The sequence below is a fragment of the Primulina huaijiensis genome, chromosome 12 (genome assembly GCF_012295235.1).
Source record: "Primulina huaijiensis isolate GDHJ02 chromosome 12, ASM1229523v2, whole genome shotgun sequence".
NCBI classification, from domain to species: Eukaryota; Viridiplantae; Streptophyta; class Magnoliopsida; order Lamiales; family Gesneriaceae; genus Primulina; species Primulina huaijiensis.
This window is the reverse complement of record NC_133317.1, coordinates 9107300-9119671: the sequence shown is the minus strand read 5'-3', so window position 1 is coordinate 9119671 and position 12372 is coordinate 9107300. Positions and strand designations below refer to the sequence as shown.

The window sequence follows — 12372 nt, the reverse complement described above, 5'->3', positions numbered from 1 at the left end:
TTATTTACTATTTGTATGAATCTATAATATAATCTTTAAAAAATTAAAGTTTCGTATATTTTACTAATAATTAAAGAAATATAATTTAAGAATTTTTTTAAAAAAATAGTTTTCATTTTTGATATTTTGTTAATTAATTCTTTATTATTTATATTCTTTATTTTATTTTATTTTTTAAAAAAAACCCCAACTTGTGCAGTCTGCTTCCCAAATGCGAAATTCACAACCAAAAAGTTCTCACATTACACACATTTATTTGTGAATTGTGAGAAATCACTGCTTCACTCACACACAGGGCGATGCTGCGATTCGGAGTGATAGAATTCCTCATCCAATCTGCTCAGGTGAGATTACGAATCACAATGTAGAGATTACGAATCAATCAGAATTATGTTCTCCATTCCAGTTTTGATCAAGCGTTTTTGCAAATTATTGGGGGAAAAAAAGCTGCTGGAAGTCTCCCCGATTGTGAAGTACTCTGCATTATCGCTATTCGTCGAGCGTTTTTATCCAGCTCTCTCCAGGTAAATTTTATTGATTTTTATGTTCGAAGCTCTCGTAGGTATTATTTTGTTGGAATGCTGTGAAATCACGACTAGAAGTTGTAATTTATAATATATCATATTTGATATAGTACTGGAAAAGTATGAATAATATTTGCGGTCTGAATGGTGGAAATATTATAATTATGTCAGAGATTATCGAGGTAAGAACCGGAAGTACCTCGGATGTGTTGGGTTTTCATGCTTTATGGTGATTTTAGTTAACTTCAAATCAATCACCTCCAAACCTGTGCTAGAACATATTTCATACAAGGATTTTTTGAATGCTGCATATCTTAGGAAATATCTTTACATGCTTTACTTTCCATCTTTCAAAGATTTGAAGATGACAAGGGCACCAAAAACTGGCTTCTGCATCCGATTAGAGAAAGTAATTTGCAGCTATTTGCCCTTGTTTCAATATGGCTCTCAAGCAAAGTACGTGGTGTTTAATATTATTGCCTTAGCAACATCCATCTTTTGTTCAAATTTTATTATCAATATGCAGATACACGATATGACTCCCCTATCCGTCGAGGTGTTAAAGTCATTTGGGGATGACTTTATAAAGGAGCAGCATTACACGAAGAGGGATCTGTTGGATGCAGTAAGCTCTTTATCTCAGTAATTTAGATTCTGCTTCCTTTTCGTCTTAAGCATGCTGGTTGATGAAGAATCTGCAGGAGATGATCTTAATGCAGGTAATTTGATGAGATGGATATGCACCTTATGACATTGAACTTTCTGTCGTTTCTTGATTTTACTCTTTCATCTGTCTGAGCCGAACAAGTCTCCTTTCAGGTACTGAAATTTGAGATTGGCACATCACATATTGCCTTCATAATGGTAGACGAGCTTCTCAGTCAATTAAAGTAAGCTTCAACGCTATCATTCTATAATTTTTCCAAGTTTGAGTTTCTCGAGTCACTATTAATACCTTTTTTGCTCTTCTTTCTATGAATTAGAGTTATTGCCCGAGTTGGGGAACATGTGAATTTTGAAGTTTGTATGGATGTTCTGGACCTGCTTTATGAAAAAGAAGCTACATCACTTCTCTACAACTCTCCCTGTTTTCTTGCTGCATCAATATTGGCATGTCTTTACAATTCTTCAGCTTCAGTCAGCCTCATGTTCTGTTACCATTTGAGGATAAATGTTTTCAGGAGTTTTCCGTTCTTTGCAGGTTGTCGCATATGTTATTTCAGTACCTGCACAAAAGTGGGAATTCCCCATTCTTCCTTGGGGTAAGATTCGTAAGAATGTGCACATTATTATATAACTAGTATTAATCAAAACATGTGATTTGGTGAATTATTTAAAACTAATATATGTTTAAGTCAACACAATCCTATTCTTGTCAAGAATCACCATCGACACAAGATCTAAATACTCACGTAAAATCCCGTAAGAGAATCTGTTGTTAGGTGAGATGAGCCACATTTATTTCATGGTGATTGGAAGATTGCAAATGTGAATGAATTCAGCTGCATTTCATTTGTCAATTATGGTCGGTGAAATCAAATATGGCAGCACAAATTGACCAAGGAAAATAGGAATGCAGCAAGTGTTTTCACATTTTGGATGAGCTCTATAAATAGAGTTCTCGCTGCCTCAGTTTATGCATCCCAAACTGAGAGAGCACAATCAAGAGAGATAGAAAAGAAAAAGGTTTCTGGGTTTCTTGAGTGTTGGAGAGGTTCTCTTGTGATGAAAATTATTTACTCGATTATACTCTGGGTTGAGATTGTGGGAGATTGAATATTTTGTATACACTTGTAATACTTTTCCTATAATAAAGATTTGCAATAGTTTCGTGGACGTAGCCTATATTGGGTTAATCACTTAAATCTTTGTGTTCTTGTTGATTATTTTATTCCTTAACTTTGGTATTATATTACCGTCATGACAATTGCTTCGGTGTATTTCACAACAACTGATTTCAGAGTCTTGTTGTAAAATTTCTTAGAATTATGGGTATGCTTTGGGATTGTAGCTTTTTATGATCTTCCACATCAGAACTTTTTTTCGAGCTTTTTTGCTGAGGCTAAAGAAGCGATGACCAGAGATGATGGATTGGGACCTGAAAACAACAAGTTCGACGGAACAAATTTTTCGTTTTGCCGGTTACAGATTAAAGATTATATGTATAGCAACAAGCTACATCAACCTCTATTAGGAAAAAACTCGGAAAAGATGGAGACGGATAAATGAGAGCTCCTTGACCGACACGTGTTAGGTGTAATACGATTGACCTTAACGAATAACGTGACACAAAACGTGGCGGACGCACAAACCACGGAAGGGATGATATTCATTTTGTTGGACATGTATGAGAAGCCATCAGCAAACAACAAACTACATCTCATAAAAAAGTTATTCAACTTTAAGATTAGAGAAGGTGTTTCAGTGGCTTCACACATCAATGAGTTCAACACAATTGTTTCTCAGTGAACATAAGGTGAAATTAATTTTGATAATGATATTCATGCACTTATTTTTTTTGGCTCATTTACCAAATGTTTGGGAACTGATCCAGGTAGCGGTTAGCAATTTTGTTGGCAAAAGAAAGCTACAATTCAATGATGTCAGAGATCAAATTGTTGCTGAAGAAGTTCGGAGGATGGATTCGGTTGAAGGAACATCATTGAGATCTGCTCTAAATATCGAGAACAGAGGCCGTGACAAGAGGGACAAAAAGAGTTCTAACTGATGGCGCGGTAGATTGAAGTCAAGAAATGGAAAGACAAAAACACATTTGAAAGAATTTGAAGTGCTGGAGTTGTGGTAAGACTGGTTACTTAAAATGAACTACAAATCAACAAAGAAAAATGTTAATGCTGTTATTGAGGAGGCCCATGATGCTTTATTACTATCCATGGAAAATGTGGTTGATTCTATGGTTATGGACTCAGGAATTTCGTTTCATATCACTGGTAATCGTGATGTATTCTATAATTACATTGTTGGCGATTATAGAAAAGTTTTCCTTGCAGATGAAAAGCCTTTGGAAATAGCTGGTATGGATGATGTTCGTATGGTGATGTCAAATGGATCTTTCTAGAAATCAACAAAGTAAGACATGTACCAAAATTTATGCGCAATCTAATTTCAGTGGGACAGCTTGATGACGAAGGCCATAATGTGACATTTGGTGATGGTCCTTGGAAAGTGAACAAATTAGCCACGATTGTTGCTCGAGGAAAGAAAACTAGAACACTTTATATGACTTTCAGTTGTAGAGATACATTAGCGGCCGTGGATGCTAGAGCTAGTTCAAGCTTATGACATTATGGACACGGGCAAATGAGTGAGAAGTGAATGAAGATGCTGATATCAAATGGGAAGCTAATTAAATTAAAGACCGTTGAACACAAGCTATGTGAAAGTTATATATTTGGAAAGTAGAAAAATGCAAGCTTTTCAAAAGACGGTAGATAACCGAAAACAACAATGTTGGAGCAGGTTGATACTGATGTACTCTTGTGACATCCCTTGGAGGCTTAAGATATTATGTCATATTTATCAACGATTAGAGCAGGAAAGTTAGGATTTATTTTTTGAAAAATAAATATGATCTTTATGAGACCTTTAAAAGGTGGAAAATCATGGTTGAGAATGAGACCATCTTGAAGGTGAAGTGCTTACGGTCTGATAATGGCGGTGAATATGAAGAATGTGAGTTCGAGAAATATTGCACACAAAACGAGATCAAGATAGAGAAAACCATTCCTAGTACACCTGAACAGAATGGTGTAGCTGAAATGATGAATAAAACCCTGAATGAACGCGATATGTGCATGAGATTGCACTCTGAATTACCGAAATCATTTTGGGCTTATGTTGTTAACACCGCAGTATATCTGATCAACAGAGAACCTTCGGTACCGCTTGACTGCATAATACCCGAGGAGGTATGGAGCGACAAAGAAGTAAATTTTTCTTTCTTAAAAGTGCTTGGATGTCTATCCTATGTTTATATTGATTCAGCTATATAACAAAACTTGATCCAAAATCCAAAAATTGTTTCTTTATCTGTTTTGGAGATAATGAGTTTGCTTATTTTTATGGGATGACCAAAACCGGAAGATCATTTGGAGCAGAGATGTAATCTTCAGTGCGTTATTATTATACAAAGACATGTCAAGCATTGGAGCTGGACATGAATGTCTTGAAGTTAAGAAGACAGATGAAGTGTCATTGATAGATATTCCCGTGAATGAGTCAAAAAGCAATAATCAAGAAGATGAAGAATCAACTGCACAAGATGATGACTCATAAACTCCAGTGGTTGAACTCAAGATATCTTCTAGAACAATTAGACTCCCTCAGAGACTCCTATGCACTTCATTATACTTTGTTGATAGATAAAGGTGAATTAGAGATCTATGAAGTGGCAATGTGAAATGATCATTCAACTAAGTGAGAGCTAGCCATGGAATATGGGATGAATTCATTGTCATCCAATCAGACGCGAAAGTTGACGCATGACAAAAATTGTATTACATAACTAGTGGGTGTACAAGTTAAAATGACTTTTCATGTACTTGAAAGGTTCTGCTAGCTTATCCTTGTGCTTTCAGAAAGTCAAATTTGGGCTCACTAGGTTTTGTCGATGCCGACACAGGTGGTGACCTGGATGACAAAAATAGTACTACTGGGTATGTATTTGCATTAGGTGGTACGGCAATAAAAGCTGGGTGTCTAAACTTCAAAGTATAGTTGCACTTTCGACCACTGAATCTGAATACATTGCAGTGACAGAAGCTAGCAAATAAATGATTTGGTTGTAATCCTTTCTTGAGGAATTGGGTCAAAAGCCTCAGGATAGCATGTTACACTATGACAGTCAGAATGCTATTCATTTAGCAAACAATCATGTTTATCATACTAGAACGAAGTGTACACACGTTCAATATCATTTCATCATATCAGTTTTGGAATATGGAATCTTAATGCTTGAAAAGATTCATGGGAGTAAAAATATGGTTGATATGCTCACGAAGACAGTAACTATTGACAAACTGAACTCTATCTATAAATGGGGAGATATGAGCTGCTGCATTGATGGTGTGAAGACATGATTGGAATCAAGTCTTCAAGTGAGGGAAATGTTAGGTGAGATGAGCTACCTTTATTTAATGGTGATTGAAATATTGCAATTATGAATGAATTCAGTTGCATATCTTTTGTCTATTATGGTTGGTGGAATCAAATATGGCAGCACAAATTGACCGAAGAAAAGATGAATGCGACAACTATTTTCACATTGATGATGAGCTCTATAAATAAAGTTCTCACCGCCTCTGTTTATGCATCCCAAATTGAGAGAGTGCAATCAAGTGAGATAGAAAAGAAAAGAATTTCTGCTTTATTGAGTATTGAAGAAATTCTCTAGTGCAAGTTAGAGAATTTCTCGATTATAATCTGGATTGAGATTGCGAGAGATTGACTGTTTTGTATACCTTATAATATTTCTTCCAATAAATAAATATTTGTAATAGTTTCGTGGACATAACTTATATTGGGTGAACCACACAAATCTTTGCGTTCTTGTCGATTATTTTATTCTTTTTTTTGGTAGTATATTATCGTCATGACAGTTGCTTCGGTGTATTCCATGATATATTATGGTCATTTCAATTGCTTCGGTGTATTCCACAACATTTGTTATAGGCAGTTTGAAGTTCCAAACCGATGTAATATTAGTGTATGTGAAACTGGAAATTTGATTTGATATGGACTAAATTGGTGGAGTCGTTCAGTATCCATAACTTTTTTTTAAACATGGCCTTTCGTGTGAATGTATACACTTATCTTATATTTGTTAATTTTCGTAGTCAAATTTGTTACCTCGTACAAAGAAGAGGAAATCATGTGTTGTGTCAGGGACATCCTAAAGCATATCTTTGAACCTCAAGCAGATTACGGAGATCCAAAGTTAAATTGAGGTATCCCTGTATATCCTAGTCTTTTAGGTTAAACTACTCTGTCCCTACGTTAATTTTTTGAAAGTATTTTTCACAACTTGTGTTTTAGAAACTTCATCTTCGTTGAGTTTTTGGCTGTCATTCTTCCAAGTTCCAGCAAAGCATCAACAAATCAAAATACTAATGCCCTTATGCGTGTAATTCCTTGGCTATTCAACTTTTCTTTGGCCTCGGATGGCTCTATTTTGACACATTTTCTTGCTTGTGTGCTCTTATTGGATATATTCTTCCCAAACATCGCGCGTTGTGATTCAGCCGGCTTTGTGTTTGTTGAAAGATCTTGCTTCTTATCTATCTTGATTTTTTTTAGCAAATTATCTATCTCGATTTTAAGTGCTTAGTAAATGTTTTTTTTTAATTTTTTTTAAAAAAGAATAAAAGAATCGAGGTGTATTATTTATGTCAAGAAAATATAATTTCGGAAAATTAGTTACATGTATTCAGTTTTTTGTCAAAAACTCTTGTGAGACGGTCTCACAGGTCAATTTTGCGAGACATATATTCTGTTTGTGTCATCAATGAAAAAATACTACTTTTATTATAAATATGAGCAGGGTTGATGAAATGTCGACTACTCGTTTCTCTTAAAAAATATTAGAATTTTTTTTCCCACTAAGGCATTCGGCCGAAATTACACTATACCTGCATATATATTTTTAAAATAATTTTTTCACTATTTAAAATAAATCAACCAACTATTATTTGAAAATCCAAAAGAACTCAATTCAAACATAAAATCGCAAACGTAAACCAACCTAGATTAATATTATTTCAAAATAAATTTAACTCTAACATCATCTCAAAAACCTCTCAAAAGCATCATTAGTCATAAAAATCTTAAATACTCATAAATAATAAACTTAGTTTTATTTGCGGAAAACTAGCGACGGTCTTCGGGTTGTGTGCACCTTTAGTCCAGCAAGATCAACCATCAATACCTCCATTAACATCAATCTCATGGTCACCTGCATCGATCACACCTAGTGAGTCTATTGACTCATAATACCTTAACCATGATAGCAAGTAATATATATACATTCACATGCAATAGTGAAAATACTTTTAATAAAATATTTTGCATGAAAATAAATTTTAACATTTTCCTTTCAACATATCATATCATATTTCCTTTCATCATATACATATACGTTTCCATTTTTATTGAATTCAGATCCTCAATTGTGACTTTCATATTAACTATAGGTCGACGGATCCATCTACATATTACCACGGTACCGGGTGGCGGGGACATCAGCGATACTCTCACCCGTCAACTGAGCATTGGCCTTACATATCATCATATCATTGTATTAGTCACAATCAACTCACCTCCTTCAACTTTTCATATTTCCATCACTTATAAAAATTCGTGCATATATAAATCATTTTTCTTTTAAACCAAACATGCAACATGTCTTTTAGCATTAACGTTTCATCATAAAATTCCATCAACATTTAAAATACATATTTTAACATATATTACAGCATTCAGTGCATTGCTAGGACGTCTAACATTTTTCAGGTGTAAAATGATCGTTTTGTCCCTGAAATCTTAACTTTCCCAATTTATCCTTAGACCTTAAAACGACGATTCAAATCATTCCAAATTTAACATAACACCTTACAATGTCCATAAATATTTCTTAGCCGTAAAATTAAGTTTCTCGACTAATTTCTCAAATTATATTTAAAACTTAAACGTACATCTCGGTTTTAACCCGAATTATTTCAAAACTTCACCAAACTTGAACCATAACTTAACAAAACTTAATTATATCATATACAACCCAAAACAAGCCAATTACAACCCTTGAATAAGCCTAGAACCTTGATGGAATTTTCTGCACTTAATATCCTAAACCCTAGCTTGCTCGACCCTTATGCCCTTTCGTTCCTAGCCTTTGGGCGACCCAACCAGCCCTTATGTCACCTTCCTAAGACCATGACCGAGCCCCATAGACCTACCTAGACTAGCCCTAGCGAGCCACGCACGAGGACGTGCATGGTTCTCCCTATTCCTTAACCAGCCATCCCCTAGTCCATCTAGGACCATAACTAGACCCTATTAGGCCCCCTTAAAGATTTCTCTACAGCAGCTGGTTGCTGCGCCCTCCTAGGAAGCAAAATCGAAACCCTAGGACTCTAGAATCCCATATTTTCGTTCTTCCTCTTGCCCTCTCCTTTCCAGCCTTTAAACATGCACCTAAGGATCCTTAAACATGTTTAAAAACATCCATTCCTATAGTCTTACCATGGCAGACCCTTCAGCATCAATAGCAAGAGTTTTAAATCATAAAAACTTGAGTTTTGGGCATAACATGGCATAAAAACAAAAATAATACAAGGGTTCATATTTTTTCATGCAAACATGCATCAAACATATAATATGGTGTGATAAATGAGAAAAAAGAGATTAAGGCGTGTCTATGCGTATATTACACACGAGAACGACTTGGCGATGCGAGGATGTCGACGAAGAGAAGAACCTATGCCGATTTTCCCATGCTGATTTTTCCTCAAAACCGTGACCTTCCCCTTCAATTTTTCTCGTGTGTGCGTGTGTCTTGCTGCTAGGAAGAGTCCTAGTGTGTTTGAGGGTGAGAGGGCATGTGATTGTGAGGTTTTAGGAGGGTTTGTAGGTTTTTTATTTTAATTAAAATACATGGTGCAAGGTTAGGCCCACTAACCTAGTATAATAGGCTCATTAAGCCCACTAGTTTATATTTAAAATATTTTGCTTAGTAAAGTTTGTGAAAATATTAGCTGAGTTCTCAAAAAGTTTATATTTTCTTCGAAAATCGAATACCGTTTAAAAATACGGCTCGGCGTGTAAAAACACATCATTTTCGAAAATTTTATTTTAAATACACCGTACATTAAACAATCAGAAATAATTATTTAATAAAAATTATTTTCTCTCCTATGGTCTTCGGTCTCCGTTCCTCGATCGCGTTTCAAATAACCTTTTAAAACACAGTTTTATGTATTCATGTAGAAATGTACATTTTAAACATGTAATCATGCATATCATAATTAATTCATGCAACTAAAACCATTTAATTGGTCATTTCCATTTTCCTTAGATTTGCATGCAGTTGGATTACGTCATCATATTTTGGACATTACAATTCCTCCCTCTCTTAAATGAAATTTCGTCCTCGAATTAAAACTCACCGAATAACTCCGGGTAGCGACTTCTCATGTCCATCTGTGACGTACCGTACTTTTTCTACTTAAAATTTGCGGAAAAATTAAAATTTTTCTTAAATTTACACATCCATACGGTCGTCAACTCATCATTCATAAAATATCTTTGGAGTCACCCATCACCAATAAAAATGTTGTTAAAAGAAAAGCTTGTTCAACCCATCTCGCATCAAAACATAAATCAGAGTGAATTTAAACTTGCATAAAAATATTAAAAATGACGTGGGCGGTCCTCGGGTTTAGCCTCCCGCTCAGTCCAAGCCTGCTCCTTGGTCGCCACCTCCTGTCTCCTTATAGACATCCTCACCTGCATCGATCAAGTCTAGTGAGTCTAAAGACTCAACACGTATAAACTAGAATAGCAAGTAATACATAATAAAACCACATGCAACTTTAAAATAGGACATACATACTTGAAACTTGAACTTGCAAAATGAACTTGAACATACGTACGTACATAATTAGACGTGCCGTCAACATAAACTTTCTTAACATGATTACATACTTGAACATACATAATTTCATCATTTTTCGTAGAGATATGTTTCAAAGCAAGTGACCCATAACATAACCGCCTGATCAGACTAACCACAGAACTGGATGACAGAGACGTATCCACTGCCACATACATGAGATCCCCGTTCATAATTTAACGGGCTGATTGGTCCACGTTCATAATTTAACGCTTTCCAATCTCGATCTAAACCCGTTCATAATTTAACGGGCGGATTGGTCCCCGTTCATAATTTAACGCCTTCCAATCCTAAACATAATTTGGTCACAAGACATTTAGCATACCTCAAAAACTTTAAAATATTTTCTTGCACGTCATACATACTTACTTGGCGTTGAGGGATTCGTTGGACTTCGATCGGGGTCGTTGCTGCAACATACTAACGTAAATTCATATCTTAACGGGTGTAACTCAAACGTGACAATCAAACTTACCCACGAGTTCATACATTTCCTTAGGACGTTCTAAAATTCCCGTGACTCGGCATTGTTACACATTGCACTAAACCAAGACATCAAACCTCAAAGCATACCATAATATTTCTCAAAACTCAAGTACACGGACCCCGTGCCCAGGTCCGGCTCCGGGTCTGTGTAGGTGCGGTGGAATGACTCGTGAAGAAAGGGAAAGCACGGACCCCGTGCTGCGGTCCGGGTGGGGTCCGTGTACCTGCGCATGTTTGACATCAAAAGAAAACAAAGGCACGGACCCCGTGCCTTGGTCCATGTGGGGGTCCGTGTCATCTCGCAAAATGGTTACTCGAAGGAAACAAAGGCACGGACCCCGTGCCAGGGTCCGTCCATGGGTCCGTGTACCTGCGGGACAAGCCAACATACGAAAATTCTGAACAGGTTTTGCTTAACAGTCTAGACTCGATCGAACGGACCATGAATCGACACCACGAGGACATCTTAGGATACTACATCAATGACTCGAACCTATACGATTGCCCCCAACGCAACCATATGTCCCAAATAACTCAATACTCCATAAACAAAACCGTTGACAGAAAATGGTTTACACGACTACTCGTTCTCCCAAGAGCCTAACGACGTGAAACGACACCCCAATATATATCCCAACGTCATGCTAAATATACCTAGACGCAGCAACGATCATCCGTCGATCCCCAACGAAGCCTGCAACCATTAAACTTCAAGAACGCATCAACATCATAATTTTCTGAAAACGCAGTTTGAGCAGTCCCACGAAAAACACCATAACTCGCTCAATTTTTGTCCAAAAATTTCGAATCATATATCAAATCGAAGATATCAAAAAGTTCTACATTTTTCGTGTTAAACTTTTTCTCAAAATCTCGATCGAAAATTCGCAGTTTTAAGAAGAACAGTAAAAACGTGATTTAGATCTAAAAATTTTTCTTCAAAATCGATCTAATCAATTATCTGCTCAAACTATGAACATCACACATGAATTTTACGCATAAAATAACGCAACGCATAATATGACATGATCGACGCAACAAAAGAGAGGTTATACGTGCCTTTGATGATAAACTTTACCGAAACGGCGATACCGAAGCGGAGAGGCGCGAGGGTTGATCCGGGACGACTTGGCTCGATTTTTCTTTGAAGGAAACCAGCGAAAGTTGCTGGAATTGCAATGGAGAAGTGGGGCGGCTGCTAGGGTTCTTAGGAACCTAGGTTTTCTTTCTCAAATTGAATAAAAATCTGAATGTGTAGTGAGTGTGTGAGTTTAGTTGTTATTTAGTGTGTGTAAAAGTGTGTAAGTGTGTGTGAGTGTAGAAAACGTGTGTGTGTATGATAATTAGAAGAAAGTCTAGCTAAATTAACTATTTAAAATACTAATTAAAGGTTAACACACACTAATTTAATCAAACTCTTCAATTAACATAATCACACACCAATTTTAAAAGTTTTAAAATTCTAAAATTCACCTAATAATTAAATTTGGCTTTAAAATACTAACAACATAATAAATTAGTAAAAAAATGCCCTCTCCTTAACTTAAAATAAAATACCGCATTAAAATCGTCACCGGGTCTTTTCCTCCATCCCGCCTTGAATAATCGCCTGAAACATGAAACTCGAAAAACATTTTTAACGTGCATCACATAAACATAAATATTTTAAACTAATGC

The 12372-nt window shown here is 36.0% G+C and overlaps 1 protein-coding gene across 7 annotated transcripts; it reads left to right on the top strand.

The window, feature by feature from the left end:
• Positions 1-201: 201 nt before the first annotated feature.
• On the top strand, positions 202-6982 carry LOC140990598 (cyclin-J18). Of its 7 annotated transcripts, none has more exons than XM_073460362.1 (9): positions 202-344; positions 448-524; positions 881-980; positions 1051-1149; positions 1226-1243; positions 1344-1414; positions 1508-1634; positions 1726-1786; positions 6380-6979. In XM_073460362.1, exons 1-9 carry the CDS (start codon positions 300-302, stop codon positions 6487-6489), a joined length of 708 nt encoding a protein of 235 aa, XP_073316463.1. In that variant the 5' UTR covers positions 202-299; the 3' UTR covers positions 6490-6979. The 7 variants fall into 7 exon arrangements, 6 of the variants coding, with proteins under 6 accessions (XP_073316463.1, XP_073316461.1, XP_073316462.1 ...); XM_073460360.1 differs by having other exon boundaries at positions 203-524; positions 6380-6498; positions 6579-6982; XM_073460361.1 differs by having other exon boundaries at positions 203-524; positions 6380-6490; positions 6579-6981.
• The last annotated feature ends 5390 nt before the right edge of the window (positions 6983-12372 follow it).